The 20,650-nt window shown below is 48.0% G+C and overlaps 1 protein-coding gene across 2 annotated transcripts in view; it reads left to right on the plus strand.

The window, feature by feature from the left end:
* bmp1a (bone morphogenetic protein 1a) overlaps nt 1-20,650 on the plus strand; it is a 51,577-nt gene that overhangs the window by 7,517 nt on the left and 23,410 nt on the right. For both annotated transcript variants that reach the window (XM_056282071.1, XM_056282078.1), the window contains exons 2-7: nt 1,730-1,843; nt 4,563-4,691; nt 5,040-5,157; nt 6,805-6,983; nt 7,525-7,630; nt 18,554-18,678. In XM_056282071.1, the coding sequence (XP_056138046.1) occupies nt 1,730-1,843; nt 4,563-4,691; nt 5,040-5,157; nt 6,805-6,983; nt 7,525-7,630; nt 18,554-18,678 (771 nt within the window). The remainder of the gene's footprint in view (nt 1-1,729; nt 1,844-4,562; nt 4,692-5,039; nt 5,158-6,804; nt 6,984-7,524; nt 7,631-18,553; nt 18,679-20,650) is intronic.

The following is a 20,650-nucleotide window of genomic DNA, read 5'->3' on the forward strand; positions in this document are numbered from 1 at the left end:
TTCGTGTTACAGGGATTTGGCCAGGGTGGATTGGTGTTTTTCTGAGAGCAAATTAGAGGATCCTTTGACCTCACTGGAATGTAACCCCGTTCTCTGTGCGTGCCCCGTCTTGCAGGCCGTGATCTACACCTTTTTCTTATTGTTGTCATTTGCTTCTAATTCCAGCCACTCAGCCAGCTGCCCTCTCTGACCTGCGGGGTGGCAAGAAAGAGACTGCATCCGCCGCAGTCGGCTTCAGATTGTCGAGATGATTCTCTGGTATACAGACACACACAAATCAAGTTTGGTTTTCCGTCTTTTTTTTTTTTCTTCTTCTTCTCTCTCTCTGTCTTTCTATGGTGCTTTCTATTCTTCTTTTCTTGTCTCACTCGCGTCTTCTGCGCGACCTTTCCACGAGGGCAGGAGAGAAAAGTCTCCACTGTCGTAGAGGTTTTGCATTTTGACGCCGCTCAAAATTCACTCCGAACTGGTTTTGGGTTTTTGTTTTTGTTTTTGTTTTTTTGCACGGTTTTATTTGCTTTGGTCATTCGGCGGTGCAGCGTGCTGGAGTCAAACGTTGGACAAAACGGAGCCTCCACTTAAGGGAATGGTAAACCACTGCCGTAAAGTGTCCCAACAGATGACAGACCCTGAGGCAGTTTTATCCCAGAAGGGGGTACTCCCATCCGCCGTGTGAACACGGGCTAACCGTCGCACTTTGCACACACATACCCACTGACACTCAGAATTACATATATTTGTGTTCAGAAGGTAGTTACCCCCCCCCCCCAGCATGGGCATCAGTGGTGGTGGAGGGGCTACGCGTCCTTATTCTCTGCGCTGCTTCCTCTTCTGCTCAGACATGGATAATAGTGCCACCCCCCCCCCTTTCCCTCCTCCCTCCCTCTTCTTTCCCTGACACCCCCCCCCCAATCCCCCCGACTCCTACATACAGTACAGGCCATAAATTGTAGAAACGTGCTGGTGTTAAAAGCTCGTAAAACGGAGCACCCTGACTCTGCAGAGAGGACTCCTGGTTTAAGAAACAGGGCATTTAGCAAGAAATCCTGTAAAACACATTCCTCATAAAGTGCGACTGTTTGGTAATTTTTCCCTCTCCTTGGCCTCATTAAAGAGCTATTACTCACTCAAGGTGCCCCTTATATGCTGTTGAGACAGCAGCTAGCATCTCACTATTTCAGATCCGACAGATTTCATTAACCACCCAAGGACATGAGGGGCGCAGAGTATGGATTTTTATTCTTCTGCGACATCTGGGTGGAATCTCGCCGGAATCGCCTCGACCGTGATCGCGTTCCTCCATTCCCGTCCCTCCCGGTTGGCACGAAGCCTTCGCTTTGCGAGTTCACCGGCCCTCGCCGAATCCCTCGTCTGTTCCATGTCGTACCCGCGATAGTGTCTCTGCAGTTTAAAAACACCACGCGTGGTGTCTCACGACGACGGAGGTACTTCTAGCCGACTGTGGTGGAAGGTGGACTGTGGAAAAGAGACAGGAATGCGTTTGTTTGTTTGTTTGTTTGTTTGTTTGTTTGTACGTCTGTGTGCATGTGTGTAAGTCAGATGCTCTGGGCCTTCCACCCAGTGAACTGAATAACCGTTCATGCAGCCTCCTCCTCCTCAGTCTGAGAGGAAGGAAGAGCTCGGGGCGACGGGGCGTTACAAACCGGTGCACCGCATTGTGGCGACGCCTGAAATTTGTCTGACATGGGCCGCTGTTTTTCTGTTTCAGCCGCCTTCCTGGGAGACATCGCTCTGGACGAAGAGGACTTGCGGATGTTCAAGGTGGATCGCATCATAGATGTGGCCCAGAGAACTGTCCAGACGTTCAATCACACAGACACGGGTAAGGTTTTGGCTGCACGAAGGTGACGGGGGGGGGGGGTTGTTTGTTTACACAGGTCTATTTTTTACTCATGGCTCTGAAGAAAAAGAAACGAGTGGGGGAAAAAGTCCCTCTGTTATTCCTTCTAGGAAATTATTAGTCACCAGGATTTCCTCAGGCAGCACTGCATCTGCCAGTAGTTGCCCATTACATGAAGCAGTCACAGCTAGGTGGTGGCTCTCCTCCAGCGTGGCGTAGGTGGCAGCACCTGTCAGACATGCAGCCCCGCTGCATAAGTATTGACCCTACAGATTTCACAGGTCAGGCAGTAATTACCATATTTGCAAGAAAAAAAATGCTGCCTTGTACCGTGCACTTATCATTCCTGCTGGACAAAGGTGAGAATAAATGAACATGTGAGTTCGAGCAACTTTGCCCTGCCAATCCATGTTCTGCTTTACTTTTTACTCGAGTTGAGTTACATGCTACTGAAAAGAGAGATTATCCAAGACCAAAAAATGTGTATTTAGTAGCGTAGTGGTCTATTCTGTTGCCTACCAACACGGGGATTGCCGGTTCAAATCCCAGTGTTACCTCCGGCTTGGTTGGGCGTTCCTACAGACACAACTGGCCGTGTCTGTGGGCGAGAAGCTGGATGCGGGTATGTGTCCTGGTCGCTGCACTAGCGCCTCCTCTAGTCGGTCGGGGCCAGAGGTGGCCAGAAAGTAAAAACCCTAACCGTGTCTTTACTTTCTGGACCAGGGTTTTTCCACCTCTGGTCAGGGCGCCTGTTCGGGGGGCAGGGGGAGAATGGTGTGATCCTCCCAAATGCTACGTCCCCCTGGTGAAATTCCTCACCGTCAGGTGAAAAGAAGCGGCTGGCGACTCCACGTGTATCGGAGGAGGCATGTGGTAGTCTGCAGCCCTCCCCGGGTCAGCAGAGGGAGGCGGAGCAGCGACCGGGACGGCTCAAAAGAGTGGGGTAGCTGGCCAAAAATACAACTGGGCAGAAAAAGGGGGAGGGGATCTCCCCCAAAAAATTTGTATATAATATAAAACGACACTTCAGTAATTATTCGCTGGTTAAAGTGATATTTTGGAAGGTACTCTGAAATGGTTAGAAGGTGTTAGCGTTGAGTGACGACAAGTGGGTGTGCATGCTTGTGATAGAGTGAGAGTGTGTGTGTATCTGCATGCATGTGTGTGTGTGTGTGTGTGTGTGTGGTTTTCCGTTTGTCTATTTGCCACATTTACTTTGTAGTAGTGCAGTGGAAAAGCCACTCTGGTTTTCAGTCACTTTTCAAACCGGCTAAACCCTGACAAGCGCATGCCAGCACCTGAGGCCAGGCTTCACTGCATGCACAAGTGCACTGGGACGCGTTACTACCAGGCCAGCATTTCAACATTTACCTCACGGCGGCTATTTTTTCCTCAAGCCAGATTTTCATTTCACCATTTGTACAGAAATTTGAGGAGGAGCAATTTGTCGTTCAGCTTTAAACTGCATTTATAGTTTTAAACTCGTTTTATCTTGAATTTGCAAAATATTTGGAAAATTCCCCAAAACTTCGATCACAAAAAACGGTAGCATAAAAAAAGATAACAATTCACGCTTTCTTTACGGTTTGATCATTAGAGCATTTTAAAGTGTTAGCCTTCAAATATGTAAGACACTTTCCACATTTGTCTTTCCAGATCTGTTTTTTTTTTTTTGAGGTTATTATGATAAACAGTATATGAAATGATTCAGGAAGTGTCCGAGACCGCCTTTTAAGAAGAACAGGTTCGCAGTTTTTATTTTACTGGCTTTTTAATTTGCCTTTTGATGCCCATTGGAGGCCGGCATAATCGAGGGCGTCCGGGTGGCGTGGCGGTCTATTCCGTTGTCTACCAACACGGGGATTGTCGGTTCGAATTCCCGTGTTACCTCCGGCTTGGTTGGGCCTCCCTACAGACACAATTGGCCCGTGTCTGCGGGTGGGAAGCCGGACGTGGGTATGTGTCCTGGTCGCTGTAGTAGCGCCTCCTCTGGTCGGTCAGGGCGCCTGTTCGGGGGGGAGGGGGAACTGGGGGAAATAGCGTGATCCTCCCACGTGCTACATCCCCCTGGTGAAACTCCTCACTGTCAGGTGAGAAAAAGCGGCTGGCGACTCCACATGTATGGGAGGAGGCATGTGGTAGTCTGCAGCCCTCCCCGGATCGGCAGAGGGGGTGGAGCAGAGACCGGGACGGCTCAGAAAATAGAGTAGTTGGCCAAGTCCAATCAAGGCTCAGCGTTTTCAGTTTTTACCGATTTTCACTGAAAAATACTCAGATTTTTAAACTGATTTTCACCCGGATTTTATGTTTCCACGGATCCAAACGTTGTTCCTGTTCATGTGAGGTTATGTAACAGTGTCCTATTGTGGCAAAATTTGGCATGCGGGATGGCTTTGAAAAATAAAAACCGAAAACGCTGAGCCTTGAGTATAATTGGGGAGAAAAAAAGGGGGGGGGAAGCCACACACACACACACACACACACACAAAAAAAGAACAATGCAAAATGGCAAGAACGAATGAGGAAAAGGGAGGACATACTGTCAAGACTAAAACTTAATTTGCTCAGCAATTTGCACAAAACATTTCGGGGTTTTTTTTTTTGTTTTTGTTTTTTAGATTGATAGTCTTTTTGTTTTCTAGTTTCAAAATCCGTCTTCATCCCTGACTCAGACTTTTCACTTGGATGTTTTGAATGACAGCGTCTGCGACCAATCAAAGTAGCCAAAACAGGCAAGGTGCACATCGCAGGAAAAGGGCCGCGACCTCCAGGCAAGAGCGGGTATGGCCGGAAGGCGTCATTCCATACGTCATCAGTGGCAACTTCAGTGGTAAGTCACAGTGGCGCAGTCATCGCACGAAAGCAACACTGCTGCTTTGTAGCACCTCCACCGGTTTCTCTGTAAAAGCTGATGAGCGTATGCTTCGAGGTTTTGCATTGAAGGGCGGCGTCACCAATTCCCAAAACGTCTTCTGTCTCAGTATGGCTAACTGCATTTTTTTTTCTTCCCCTCTTGGTCCAAATCCAAATTATGAAGGCTGGTGCCAACTTTCAGCAATTATGTTCATCTCTTTTTTCCCCCCTGAGGTTACCACTTTATTTAAGCATAGGTATGTGTGTATGTTAGTGTGTGCGTGTGTAATCTCACTAATCTCATCCTTCCTGCCGCCCTATTCAGGCAGTCAGCGGGCTATATTCCGCCAGGCTATGCGCCACTGGGAGAAGCACACCTGTGTGACCTTCATCGAGAGGAACCAGGAGGAGAGCTACATTGTCTTTACCTACCGACCCTGTGGGTGAGTCAGAGCAGTTTGCCCCCCCCCCCCCAAGGAAGGAAGTAGAATTGGTCAGTCTTGGCCGACCCTCCTTTATCCGCAACTAATGATTTACCACTTACTTACATTTCCTCGCCTTCTGCTCAGCAGCCTTTTGTACTTGCTCATCCTTTCTTTTCGAAGTCCCGCTGTGGGAGGTGTTGTTCCTGCCCCCTGCTAGTCCTGAGAAACTTGACCATTCAGTGGCCAGGAATGCTTCCTGTGCCTCGTCAGCCCACCACAGCTGCCACGGAACACTTGTGTCATGCGTGGTGTACGGAACAGCACCCCCATAGGGGCGGCTCGCTCACTTTCTCCATTAGCCACTCTTCCCCCCATTCAACTCGGAAAAGTCCGTTTCTGTGTCCTCTAGGCACGTCTGTCTTAGCCAGTCGCACTAAACATGCTCAGGGGAAGAGACGGTCGCGGCTCTCGGGGGAAGAGCTGGTCGCGGCTCTCAGGGGACGAGCAAGAGCTGGTCACGGCTCTCGGGGGACGAGCTGGTCGCGACTCTTGTTGTTGCTTAGCGACTATCGAGAACCTGTCTGAAGAGCGCCGCTTCATTGTTCGAAGTTGAAATAGTTCTAATTCTTAGCGTTTGCCTCTGGGGGAGCGCTAAGAACAACATGCTACGCTCTCGGTGCTGTTGTGAGTGAACAACACCTGCAACCTGTTTCCATTAAAAATAACAACACGAAAAAGCCTGCAGTGTAAAGATGGACTGTAAAGCGAAGGCATCAACAAAGTTTTCCCCCTTCGGCCGTGTTTTCTTTTTATCTCCGAACATGTTTAGGCAAACTCAGATCTAAACCATGGCTCCACACGGTTCATGCTATACCGCTCACATGTATGGCTAACCATAAAAACAGTACCAGAATGCAGACGCAGCACACAAAAATTAACTTTTTCCAGCCAACTGTTGATAGCCATTTTTAGCCTGGTAGCCAGCCTCTCGGGGAAACAGGGATGACATTATCCACGCAGGCGGCAGTGGTTAGCGGTGGGAAGGTTTTGGCCCTGCTGCATATTCAGCAGGTCCCCATCTGCCCTGTGCAAAGTTCAAGGCGTGTCTCAGGAGAGGCGAGCCGGGCGCTCGGTAATTAGAGAGCGGCTGGCTGGCCCACAGGGGCTCAATGTGTGCGCCCGTCCACCAAACTCCCACACCGAACCTTTCAAGTCACGCTGCGATGAAGCCCTGCAGTCAGCAAGCAACACCGTCACACTCGGCGTTTACATTGGCACGCACATGAATGAATGTCCCAGCTGTAACGTATGGATGATGGGTCACCTCATCGGGTTCGCCTGTAAAACAGTACAGAGGTTGTTGGGAAGATGGTTAAAACTCGGTTCAATACCCACAGAGCATGCTTTTGAAATAAAGAAGTAAAAGCTTGTCGGCATCACATGTGACCCAGACCCGGTGCAGACATTCCTACTGAATATGACTTGTTTGTCTACACTCTGTGGTTTCCGTTCGCTTGTTAGTGGAATAATTTTTTTTTTTTGAGTGAATATAGAGGTTTAAGCTACAGGATAGTATTTCTTGGCACACTTAACCTTGCCCTTTTTGTCTGTATGTGTGTGTGTGTGTCTATGTGTGTGTCTGTGTGCCTGTCTGCCGGTTCATAGGTGCTGCTCCTATGTAGGTCGCAGGGGCGGGGGCCCCCAGGCCATATCCATCGGGAAGAACTGTGACAAGTTTGGCATTGTTGTTCATGAATTGGGCCACGTGATCGGCTTCTGGCACGAACACACGCGGCCCGATCGGGACGAACACGTCAGCATTATCAGGGACAACATTCAACCAGGTAGACCTGCTGGTCTCACGGTGACCCTCGGCAGCCATGGGGAAACATGGAGTGGGACAACTGATTAAAATCCGTGCATAGATGGACACAGATGGGGCCAAACTTGAAATTGCAAAATAATACCACCACCCCCCCCCCTTCAAGCGCTCTTCCCCATCTTGTAGAATTTCATGTAAACAGTTTATTTCTAGATCCGGTCTACCAACTGTAAACACTTAAATGTCTTTTTAGGAGATCATTTCAGTCAGTTTTTTGCCAATTTATTTTTCTCTGCTCTCATTGGACTGTAGATTAATTAGAAAAATACAAATATTTGTGACGGTAGAGAGACTGGTAGCATTGCGAGCAAGTTAATGAACCAAATACCGAGGTGTTTGTCAGTATCCATGCCCACATTAAGTTTTTTTTTTCTGCTCAGCAGGAATTAACCGTAGCCGCTGACCTCTGACATACATACGGATGCACAGTATGACTCAGCTTCATATTTCAGACTGGGCTTTTTTTTTTCCTTCCTTCACCCCCCCCCTCCCTCCCCCCACAGGACAGGAGTATAACTTTTTGAAAATGGAGCCAGGAGAAGTAGACTCTCTGGGAGAAGTCTATGACTTTGACAGCATCATGCACTACGCCAGGAATACATTCTCCAGGTATGAGCCAAGCCAAGTTCCACTCTATACACAACAGACATAGAAGCGAGGCTTAGTTCGGGTCAGATTTCGCTGTTTGCCGGTCTAACCGTAACATTTTAAACCCATCACGTCGTCTTTTCCATTCAATTACTACATAGCACCCTGACTGTAGTGGGTCAGACACAGATTGTTGGATTAAGAAAGAATATTTCAATGTGATGTAAAATGTTTCCTAATTGTTAAATAAGTGCAGTGTCGCAGCTTAAAGCCCGGGGACATAAATTACTCATGTCTTGTCAAAGGCCAGATGGTACTGAAATTTCTCTGCATCTGGATGGTCTCCTCACTGGATGGGTTTTAATACATGGACATGGAGATTTGCCATTTGAGAGATTTGACTGCGAAAAGTACCAACTTTGATATGTGTCCTTTCTTGTTGATATTTGTCCATTTTCTTCTCTTGTGCAGGTTTATTGTGGAGGGATCTTTGAACCCTGTGAACTGTCATTTTAAGATGGTTTAGAGAGATTGGAGGTGCGCTGGTGTAATGTGTTTAATATTTGGACAGGATTACGTTGCCTGTGCCTGAGTAAGATTACTGAAGGATAGAAAATAATGCATTTGGCAGCGTCCGGGTAGCGTAGTGGTCTATTCCGTTGTCTACCAACATGGGCATCGCCGGTTCGAATCCCCGCATTACCTCCGGCTTGGTCAGGCATCCCCACAGACACAGTTGGCCGTGTCTGTGGGTGGGAAGCCAGATGTGGGTATGTGTCCTGGTCGATGCACTAGCGCCTTCTCTGGTCGGTTGGGGCACCTGTTCGGGGGGGGGGACTAGGGGGGAACAGCATGATCCTCCCACCCGCTACATCTCCCCAGTGAAACTCCTCACTGTCTGGTGGACAGAAGCGGCCGATGACCCCACATGTATCAGAGGAGGCATGTGGTAGTCTGCAGCCCTCCCCGGATCGACAGAGGGGGTGGAGCGGTGACTGGGATGGCTCAGAAAAGTGGGGTAATTGGCCAAGTTCAATTGGGGTGAAAAGGTGGGAAATTTAAAAAAAAAAGAAAAGAAAAGAATGGATTTGGGCGCCTGATCTAACATGTTAAAAACATTCCTGTTTGTTTGTATTTCCATGTATGGCCCGGTATGCAGAATCACATGTCTGTCTTTTTCACTCCTGGTTGAGTTGTTGCCTTTGAAGATTTGTCTGTCTTTGTAGCCAAACTAGTGTCTTGTGCAGTTTTGTTTTTCAAACATAATAGAATCAATAGCCACAACCAATAAAATATATACACCAATGAGCCAAAACATTATGACCACCTGCCTAACATGCTGTTGGTCCTCCGTGTACCACCAAAAACAGTGCTGACCTGCTGAGGCATGGACTTGACAAAACCCCCGAAGGTGTCCTGTCATACCTGGCCCCAAAACATTAGCAGCAGATGCTTCAAGTCCTGTAAGTTGCGAGGTGGAGCCACCATGGATCGGACTTGTCAGTCGGACACAACCCACAGATCATCAATTTTATTGAGATCTGGAGAATGTGGAGGCCAGGGCAACACCTTGAACACTATATCATGTTCGTCAAACCATGCCTGTTTTGTTTCTTTAGTTACCCATGAAAAATAAAAGACGACGCAATATATAATTGGAAAGAGAATTGCCTAAAAACCCTCAAGGGGCATTCCCCAGGCAGCATGCTACAGGAAACTATTACTGTAGTGCGGTACGCACAATTTGTATGTATCCATCAGTAATTCCAGACAGCAAAAGACAGAGACACAGTTCAGCACAGCACCCGACAACAATGCATCCCATAAACACCCATGTTGCAGCAGTACAATAAGTCGGTCAAAGTCACAAAACACACACACACACATCAAGAACACTCATTCATGATACATGCAAGTATACACAAACACTCTCATTAACAGACTAAGAACATACACTCATGTGCTATGGCTGAGAGTTTTCATAAGACAAGAAAGATAAAGTAGAAAATAAACACAAATATATATCCTGAACAATGTGTGCAGTGTGGCCGGGTGCATTATCCCGCTGAAAAAGGCCACTGCCGTCTGGGACTACCATTGTCATGAAGGGGTCCACCTGGTCTGCAACGATGTTTAGGTAGGTGGCACGTGTCAAATTGACACCCACATGAATGGCCGGTCCCAGGGTTTCCCAGCAGAACATTGCTGGGAGCATCACACTCCCTACACCGGCTTGTCGTCTCCCCACAGTGCATTCCAGTGCTAGTAAACAGCCCACATGTACACGTGATCTAAAAGAAAACGGGACTCATCAAACCAGGTGACCTTCTTCCACTGCTCCACGGTCCAGCTCCGACGCTTGCGTGCCCATTGTAGGTGCTTTCGACTGTGGACGGGTCATCACGGACACTCTGACTGGTCTGCAGCTACACAGACCCAGACGTAGCAGGGTGTGCTGCACTGTGTTGTGACACATTTCCTCCTGTAACCATCATTAAAATGTTCTGTGACTTTTGCCACAGTAGACCTTCTGTCAGTTTGGACCAGACGGGATGGCCTTCACTGCTCTCGCTCACTGATGAGCCTTGGGTACCTAACATCCTGTCACCGGTTTGTGGTTTGTCTCTCCTCGGACCACTGTCGGTAGGTACTCACCACTGCTGACTGGGAGCAGCCCACAAGCCTTGCCGTTTCAGAGATGCTCTGACCCAGTCGTCTGGCCATAACAATTTGGCCCTTTTCAGAGTCGCACAAGTCTTGACTCCTGCCCATTTCTCCTGCATCCAACACATTGACTACAAGAACTGATTGGTGGCTTACCATCTGATCTGCCCAGACCTTGACATGTGCCCTTGTTTAGAGATGATCATCATCATTTGGTTCACCTGTGAGCGGTCATGATGTTTTGGCTCATCAGTGGACATAACCTGTAGGCTTGCCTTTTCATTTGGTTGTACAGTGAATATAAACAATGGTGATTTATTGAAACACAGCTGAGCCAAATCCTTCCAGGGCAACTGATTGTTTTGGAAGTCATAATTGAAAGTGTTTATCTGCAACAAGCGAGCTCCTATCCACAGCCTGTTCCAATTAAGGCGTTTCTGCAAGGCTCCCTCTGGCGTAGCAGCAGTAGTCCCAGTAAAATAGTCGATCCATCCTGAGGTTGAGCTAGCCCAGCAACCGTGGCCCTGCTGCATCACGGCAGAGTTATTGCACACCACTTTCAAAGGTCTGTGGAGCTCATTGTAAACGGCGTCCCCTCATACGGCGAACCGCCTCATTATCCACCAAAAGACCCTTTGAAGAGGCTTTGATCGCTGGTATCGTGATCCCTCATTCCAGACTTCTGCAGGCGCTTATAGTTTTATTTCTTAGGTGTCTGCTGCAAGGCTTCATTTTTCCCAGGTGTTGGAGTATATGCCTGCCTCAAAATATCTACTCTGCTGCTCCCAGCCCAATTTAGGGCACTTTTTAATGATCACCCACACGGGGTAAGGTTTGCTGGAATGGAAACTTTAAATGTAGTTTGGCGAGTTCTGCCTAATTTCTCATCCTTTCACTCTTGGACAGTTGACAACTTTGAAACAGATCAAAAACATTCTGGGTTGTGTGTTTTAGGCTTTTGTGCAGAAAGCAATTTACTGATGAATAAATAACTGAAAATCCCAAGCAAATAGCTTCTCTTTGTGATCGGCACAAACCGAAATGAGGTTTTACATTCGTCGAAAACTTTTGTTGTCAAGCCAGTGAAGAGCAGACATTAAGTGAATATAGGGGAATATAGACATTTCTGAACAATGCACTCTTTTGGATATCCTATGGCATTCACATGATCCAACGTTCTCATCCGATAAGCATTGAATCGATCTCTTTAATTCTTTTCTTTTTTTTTTGTTGTTGAAAATGTTCCCCCCTTTTCTCCCTAATTGTATCCAGCCAGGCGGCACAGTCGCGCAGTGGTTAGCACAGTTGCCTCACAGCAAGAAGGTTCTGGGTTCGAGCCCCGGGGTCATCCTCTGTGTGGAGTTTACATGTTCTCCCCGTGTCTGCGTGGGTTTCTCCGGGTGCTCCAGTTTCCTCCCAGAGTCCAAAGACATGTAGGTCAGGTGACTCGGCCGTACTAAATTGTCCCTAGGTATGAATGTGTGTGTGTGTGTGTGTGTGTGTGTGTGTGTGTGTGTGTGTGTGTGTGTGTGTGTGTGTGTGTGTGTGTGTGCATGTTGGCCCTGTGTGATGGCTTGTCTGCCTGTCCAGGGTGTCTCCCCGTCTGCCGCCCAATGACTGCTGGGATAGGCTCCAGCATGCCCGCGACCCTGAGAGCAGGACAAGCAGTTTGGATAATGGATGGATGGATGTATTTGGCCAATTACCCCACTCTTCCGAGCCGTCCCGGTCGCTGCTCCGCCCCCTCTGCCGATCCGGGGAGGGCTGGAGACTACCACATGCCTCCTCCGATACATGTGGCGTCACCAGCCGCTTCTTTTCACCTGACAGTGAGGAGTTTCACCAGGGGGATGTAGTGCGTGGGAGGATCACGCTATCCCCCCCAGTTCCACCTCCCCCCTGAACAGGTGCCCAGGCTGACTTGAGGAGGCGCTAGTGCAGCGACCAGGACACATACCCACATCCGGCTTCCCAGCCTCAGACACAGCCAATTGTGTCTGTAGGGATGCCCGACCAAGCCGGAGGTAACATGGGGAGTCGATCCAGCGATCCCCAAGTTGGTAGGCGACGGAATAGACCGCCGCGCTACCCGGACGCCTTCTAGTGGAAACATTTTCCATTAAAATGCTCCTCTTCAATATTTTCTGACAGGTGTCTTGCTGGCCACTTGAGCGGGCCCGGGTGTCCCGGTGTACCAGCTGACCCCATGTTTATGTCTCTGTGTGATGCAGCTGGAAGCCTTTCCACGTGTCTCGGTGTTCGCAGTAGTCCAGCGGTGTGACACCGTCAGACGGAGGCACGGGCCAGCCGTGACAAATGCTGTGTCATTCTGGGCAGTGCCAGTCTCTGCTTAGGTCTAGGCTGCAGTTCATTTGAGGTGTGTTTTACCAGCTGGGTGACGGCAAAGCCGGGGGTAGAATCCTTGGGGGCGTTGACTCAGACTGAGCTTATGAATCATCGCTGTAATGACGTAAAACGTTACTACAAGTGTTGCAAACTTTTTTCTGACGACAGCGTTTGGAGACTTTCACTTTTTCTGCACGGCAACAGGACCGGTCATTTTGACTCGGACACGCACGTACCACGACCACGCGGCTTCGGTTTTGTTGCACCTCGGGGAAAAAAACGCAAAATGAGCCTCGCCTTACAAAACTTCGAGCAAAAACAAAATGGGGGGGGGGGGGGGGACCTTTCGGCCAGCTGCGCGGACAGCCATTCCAACTATGCAACGTTCTTATAGCGGTATTGCTTTTGACAGGCTGCAGTATGTTAGTGTGATGTGAGCCCCGGGCATATGCGAGTGAGAGCCGAAGACGAGTGGGCCCAGACCGTGTTCATTACTACCTCGCTCTAATATGAGAACCAGCTGTTAGCTCGTCTTTTGTTCTTACTCAGCCTTCTTCGTTGGTGCTTTTTTTTCCCCCCCACAGTACAGACTATTCTTCCAATGCCCTCGCTTGATGCACGGGCCTCTTCCCAAATCAACTGCCGTGAACTTGCAGCAACCAGATTCTGGGAAGCAAAGAGAGAATCTTTGTGAAAGGAGCTCTGGCTGGGTGTGGGCCTGTGTACAGAAAAAGGTTGTCTGGCCCTGTGTATACAGTCAAGAATGTGCTCCACACAGAATAGAAGTGAAATATGCTCCTTTTTCCATCATGATTTATTTTGTTTTGGTTTTGTTGTATAGCTTCAGTACAGGATGAGGAAAATCAGTGGAAAAGAGAGGGGGGGGAAAGCCGTTATGCAAGAAAATTTAGTACATGCAACCTTTTTTGTTCCCGAAACACCTTTTTTTTTTTCTTTCATAAATATTCACCAGTGGACTTTCATCACGTCTCTAAGAACAGTCTGGTGATCTGAGTGACTCCCACCAGGACAAATGCATTTTTGTTTGCAATAAGTCAGAGGTTTGTAGGAGCCCGGTGTTGTTGGGCCTACACTTTCTGTCACGTTGGATTTCATTCAGCTAAGCGCTAAATTGAGACGGGATGTTTATTTAGCTACTTTCACAGTAGCTCAAGAACTGGACTAAACTCGTGATGTTGAATATGGGGTGGTGCCCTTGCCTGCTGTACCGTGGACTGCCCGGCACTGCATTATATTTATGTGCTCGGGTCTGTTTTTACTCAGGACTCTGAGGTCTACTGCCGTCCCTTTTCTCTGAAGCTAGTCTCGTCCCATGATCAGCAGGACTGTTAAGACGCGAGAGAGTAACGGTTGCCATTGTTGGGCGGTGTTTCGGAGAACTGTATTAGGAGACAAGGGGGCTCCTGTTAGCTTTTCTCAAGTCATTTCAAGGGTTTGATATGCTTAGCTTTTTTCCCCGAGCGCCGATTGGCTGATCTACCTGTACCAATGTCCTCCTTTGTTAGCCGGTGTGTTAGCACAGTGTTTTACTGTAAATCACCGTGGGAAGCCGGGGCCTTTGCGGAGGGTGTTGTTGGAACGATTTCATGGCTCGCCGTCAATGTTTTTGAGGTATCTACTGGGGACAAGCAAGGCTGATCCCCGTGCTTTTTTTTGTCTGGGGTGTGTTACTCAGCCCCCCCAACCCACCCCCCCCCGGTCTGAAGACGGTTTTCAAGGCCCGGTGCACGGCACAGGGCCAACTCAAATAAAGACCTGCCAGTGTGCCCTTTGTCTGCTCTGACACCGGCTGGAGTGGCGGTGTCCACCAGCAGCCAGCGTATGGGCTCCAAGAAGCACACAGACAGATAGGCAGGCAGTCTTAACTGTTAGCTCGGGGATGCACTGTTTGCACATGTCTGGTGTTGATAGGCCCGTCGCCATGGGAACGGCCAGGGAGCCTCGCCATCACTAGCCAGTGCCTTGAGAAAAAAAGACCGAGATGATAAAGCAGCAAAGTGTCAAGTGAGAAAGTCGTGTGAAAAGGTTCTTTCTGCATCTATTGTTCTGCTCTACTTTTTTTAAAATGTTTTTTTTTTTAGATGTGAAGCATCTTGTAAACCTGGCTGCTCACTCACTCACAAACTGACGCATTAATCTCTTGTTTAGTTGTACCGTATATGTTGATTTGGGGTAAAACTGTTTGTGAGTGCATCTAAAAATATACACTTGAAAGACATTAAAGATTTTGAGGTTTTTTTATTATTATTTTTTTAAATTAACATTATCATCATCACTAGTCAACTATTGGCAAAATGTCTTTTTTCTGCACCCCCCCACCTCTCTTAGCCTCTCCCTCATATTCAAGGCTCAGCGTTTTCGGTTTGTATTTTTCAAAGCCATCCAGCATACTGAATTTCACCACAAGAGGATACTGCTACATAACCTCACACGAACAGGAACAACTTGGGATCCGTGGAAACTTAAAATCCGGGTGAAAATCACTTTAAACCGATCTGCCCCTTTTTAAAAAATCGGTGAAAATTGGTGAAAACCAAAAACGCAGAGCCTTGCTCATATTCTACCACATGTCATTATTGCCCATGTGGTTTCAATCCGAGGTGGGATTTCTCAGAAACGCTTTCCACAAAAATGCAAGTAAAGATGCGCTTCATCACCGTTAACATGCCTGAACAAGGCCATCGTTTGGTAAAAGTTTTTAACCGTTGTTGATGTGTCAACGTTAAGTGTTGCAATGTGTCTCTGGGTTGTCGGTTAGCTGAAAACACGATTCAGATTAGGAGTGGGCGATATGGCGAAAATATAACACGATTTTTTTTCGCAGGCAGGATCACGATCCACAATCTTATCGGGATCCTTTTTTTTTGCATGTTGGTTTTTAAGAAAGAAAGCCACTTTATTTTTGTCATTGTACAGGTTACAACAAAATTCACTGCATTTCACCCATCCTGTTGTATAGGAGCAGGGGGCAGCTGCAGCGCCCGGGGACCAACTCCAGTTCTTCTTTCCATTATCTTGCTCAGGGGCACAGGCAGGAGTATTAACCCTAAATAATTTTCTGATTTAAAAAAATATAATCCTACAAGGTAACAAAACCTCTTAGTCAGGCATCCCTACAGACCAGTGGCGGCTGGTGCTAAAAATATGTGGGGGGGGGCAACGTACCTTGGCGCAGTACACCTGACAGCTGCTTTAATGTCCACACAGTGTGCTGCGTCAGGGTAAGTTGCGCCCCTCCCCCAAAAAAGCACTAGCCGCCACTGCTACAGATGCAATTGGCCATGTCTGTGGGTGGGAAGCCGGATTTGGGTATGTGTCCTGGTCGCTGCACTAGCGCCTCCTCTGGTCGGTCGGGGCGCCTGCTCGGGGGGGGGGGGGCTGGGGAGGGGAGATAGCATGATCCTCCCACGCGTTACGTCCCCCTGGCGAAACCTGGATCGGCAGAGAGGGTGGAGCAGCGACCGGGACGGCTCGGACGAGTGGGGTAATTGGCCAAGTACAAATGGGAGGAAAATCAAAAGTCAAATGACACTACATCGGTTACCTCTCTTCAGCACCTACTTGTCCCGTCATATGGAGGGCCTTTCTCAGATGCCTTCGTTAGAGTTGTTTTGGCCTCGTGGCTTCTGGCTGCACAGTTGGAGCCAATACACTCGCGAGGGACCCCCTCGCCGTTTGCCCGTCAGCACACCCTTTCGGGTGCTTTCTTTTGAGGTGGTTAAAAAGGTTCATCGTGTTGCCATCCGACGTGCGAACCTTATCTTTGCAGTGTTTGCGAATAACAGTTTTTTTACGCCATGTTGGTTTTTGGAAAATCTAAACCAGTTCCATATTTCCGACGTTGAATTCTTTTTAGGGACCAACTCCTCTGCGTTGTCATTCATGTCGCCAAATAAAAAGGAGTAAGGGAAGAAATCCAAGGCATTACCTACTGTTTGCCATTAGCCATTATTGGTTTATTGGCGTGTCTCTAGGGGACGTGTGAAATGGACTAGCAAATGGTGTGATTTAAGATTTGGCTGAGAGAACAACTCTGGATGCGTGTATGAGCCATGGAACTTCAGCTGATAAAATGTGCACACATTCTACTGGTCTGTCCGTGAAGGCAGATTGTGGAGACGTTTTAATCGTTCAAGATCTAATATTGTCATATCGCGCGCCCCTTAGTTCAGATTAACTAAGTTTAGCACTGCAGAAGTGCTGTTTAGCACTGTAAAAGCGTCTGTTTTAGAATGGCAATGTTGAAGTACTCAGTTGAAAATGTGCAGTCAATACTGGTCCTACTTTCAATCATAAACTTAAGACAACAATCCTGTATCATTCTGTCCACCACAAAGTCACACAACAGTTGTGCTTCACATCTGTTTTTTGGGGGGGGGGGGGTTCCCCCCATTTTTCTCCCCATTTGTACATTTGTACCCCATCTGTACAATTTACCCCATTCTTCCGAGCCATCCTGGTCGCTGCTCCACCCCCTCTGCCGATGTGGGGAGGGCTGCAGACTACCACATGCCTCCTCCAATACATGTGGAGTCGCCAGCTGCTTCTTTTCCCCTGACAGTGAGGAGTTTCACCAGGGGGACGTAGCACGTGGGAGGTTCACGCTATTCCCCCCAGTTCCCCCTCCCCCCGAACAGGTGCCCCGACCGACCAGAGGAGGCACTAGTGCAGCGACCAGGATGCATTATTATGAAACCCATAGCACTTCTAGGCAAGACACGCCCCGCATAGCGTCCAGGCGCTAGGATTCTAAGAAGACCCAGCCCTACTCTGCCTTTGACTAGCTAACCTTAACCCTAACCCCGCCCCAACCTTAACCAACCCAACCAACGGAGGCAACATGTACTGGCCAATCCTAGCGCTTGAATGCTGCGTGGGGCGTGTCTTGCCTAGAAGTGCCGTGAGATTCATAATAACGCGACCAGGACACATACCCACATCCGGCTTCTCACCCGCAGACACGGACAATTGTGTGCATGCCCAACCCAGCCGGAGGTAACAAGGGGATTCAAACCGCCAATCCCCATGTTGGTAGGCAGCAGAATAGACCGCTACGCCACCCGGACGCCAGTGTGCTTCACATCTGTGACACCATGATCTTGTTATTTTCTCAGTCAAATTAATTTCTCAGCAGAGCCCTTTTGAGCCGAGTTGCCATATAAAGCAATGATTTCTAATAATGTATGGCTCTAATCTCAAGCTTCAAAACTTATATATTATATTTTGACCTTTTCCCCAGTATCTCCTTGGAAGGGCATACCGAGTTCATTTTTCTACCTTTGAATGGCATGTGTGTGAAGAGCAATGTCAGCATTAAGCACAGAAATGGCCCATGTGACAGCTGCTCTCAGAGGACATTCATACAGCCTGAGATGATCAGCGACAGCATGTCGGTCAATTAATTTCAGAATATTACCTAATTTTTCTCTCTTGGGCTTTTGTCATACTTCTTGGATCCCTTAAAATTTTTGTTATGTACACCCTTTTTCAATTTGGTTTGTTTTGTTTAATGTGATTTATGTGAGCAACCCACCAAGTTCAATGGTCTGTCAGTTCTTGCCGTGTTATTGTCTGCAGCCCTTCATCCCCGTCATAGATTACAAATGCTGATCCAAAGTAAATGTGAGCATGTGCCCTGCAGGCTCTTTTGCTGCGTCCAGAGGTAAAACCCCCCCTCCCCCCAGCTCCGGCTTCACTGACAGTCCGCCAGGCTCACACATGCAAGATGTGCCTGGATTTATAACTGTCAGCGTCGGCATCAAACCACTTCTTAATACTTGATAACGTTCAGAGTTTGTAAGTCACCCTATCCACAAGCGAACATGGCTTGCAAAGAACGCAAAGTCTGTTGAATTGCACGCCATTTATAGTTGTCATGTGCTTCTAACAGCAGTCTGTCTTCCTTAATCTCAGAGGTATCTTCCTGGACACTATCCTGCCACGCTACGATGTCAACGGAGTACGACCACCCATTGGCCAGAGAACCAGACTAAGCAAAGGGGATATTGCACAGGCACGCAAACTCTACAAGTGCTCCAGTAAGACCAAAATGAAATAATTCTACCTAACATCGCGTTTTCATGTTTTTTTTGCTATTCTTTTATACATGTATACATGTGTGGCATACTGAATCACTGAGAAGGAGAACTGTAAGAAAAGCTCAAGTCAAGTTTATTTGTATAGCCCAATCTCCCAAGCTAGTCCTGAAGGGCTTACAATCAGCACAATGTACAGCAGTGTACGACATACGACACCCTCTATATCTTTGGATCCTGAACCCAAATGAGGAAAAATTCCACAAGAGAAACCTCAGAAAGAGACACAGAGGCGGGATCCCTCTTCCAGGACGGACAAACATGCAAAAGGTGTCAAATGCAAAAATTACACAAAAAAATAACAATTATAATGTAACATGATAGATTACACAGAGCAAGGTAATGTAGAATACATACAGTTAATGCATAAAATGTCGTAAATTTAAATGTGCTGGATAATAAACTTGTAAAGAGAGTGCAAGGCAAACTTAGTGAATCTGTGTCCATCCAGGACAACGACAGGAAACCCCACAGATGCACTCAAGAGCCGGCAGGACCCCACACCACAAAACCAGCTCTGCTCGGTGGGGGCCCTGCAGAGAGAATAGACTTAACATACACATAAGAGGTGAGGCAGATGTGGCCAAGAGAAAACCGGACGCATCACAAACAGGCTCCGTAGTCATCAGGCGGTCGAAAGAGAGAGAGAGAGATGATCCATGGTCATCAGACAGTCCATAAAGGAAGAAAAATTGTCCTGGAAAGTGAGAGAGATAGAGAAAGAGAGAGAGGGGACAGGCGCACAACATTGGCACATGTGAATGGTGCCATGCATTCTGAATCTTGTCGGCAGGGCAAGAACAAGAGATTACTGCTAAGACCTACAGTAATACATATACATTGAAATTGAGACCCTCCCAAAAGAGGATAGTTGTGATAAAGCTCAGAAGGAAGTCAAGCTACCAAAGAAATAAGACAGCTAGTTGAAAGCTAATAAGAACAGATGGATTTTCAGTTTAGATTTAGATTTGAAAGAGTCTACAGAGACACATTCACTGATGGTAGCTGGGAGACTATTCCAAAGAAAGGGGGTGCGGTAAGAGAAGGCTCTGCAGCCTGTAGACTTCTTTTTAACTCAAGGCACAGAGAGGAGGCCTGCACTTTGAGTACGGAGGACACGAGAAGGTACATAAGACTGTATAAGATCTGACAGATATGAGGAGGCAAGCCCATTAAAGGTAGAAAGAGTAGAATTTGTCAGTCGCAGTTTGTAAACACAACATTCAAAGTTGTCCCTTCTTCCCCAGTGCAACACCAGAAGCACACGGCCCCTGGCCGCAGTTGCCAGAACACAGCCCAGTGTAAAGGCCTACTCCGTGTTGCTCTTCATCCCCATCCTCTCCTTCAGTGCTCGCCAGCCGGTGAAAACCAACCCCAGATTCATACCGCCCCCCCCCTTTTTCTCCCCAATTGTACTTGGCCAATTACCCCACTCTTTTGAGCCATCCCGGTTGCTGCTCCACCCTCTCTGCCGATCCAGGGAGGGCTGCAGACTACCACGTCTCCTCTGATACATGTGGAGTCGCCAGCTGCTTCTTTTCACCTGAGAGTGAGGAGTTTCACCAGGGGGACGTAGCACGTGGGAGGATCACTCTATTCCTCCCAGTTGCCCCGACCGACCAAAGGAGGCGCTAGTGCAGCGACCAGGACACATACCCACATCTGGCTTCCCTCCCGCAGACACGGCCAATTGTGTAGAGATGCCCGACCAAGCCGGAGGCAACACGGGGATTCGAACTGAAGATCCCTGTGTTGGTAGGCAACGGAATAGACTGCTATGCTACCCGGACGCCCCTCTTTTTTTTCTTTTTCTTTTTTTTTAAGATTTTTCTTTTTTTGCATTTTCTGCCTTTATTGGATAATGATAGTTAAGAGAGAGACAGGAAAGGCAGGGGGGAGAAAGAGGGTATGACAT

The sequence above is a fragment of the Lampris incognitus genome, chromosome 1 (genome assembly GCF_029633865.1).
Source record: "Lampris incognitus isolate fLamInc1 chromosome 1, fLamInc1.hap2, whole genome shotgun sequence".
Classification (NCBI taxonomy): Eukaryota; Metazoa; Chordata; class Actinopteri; order Lampriformes; family Lampridae; genus Lampris; species Lampris incognitus.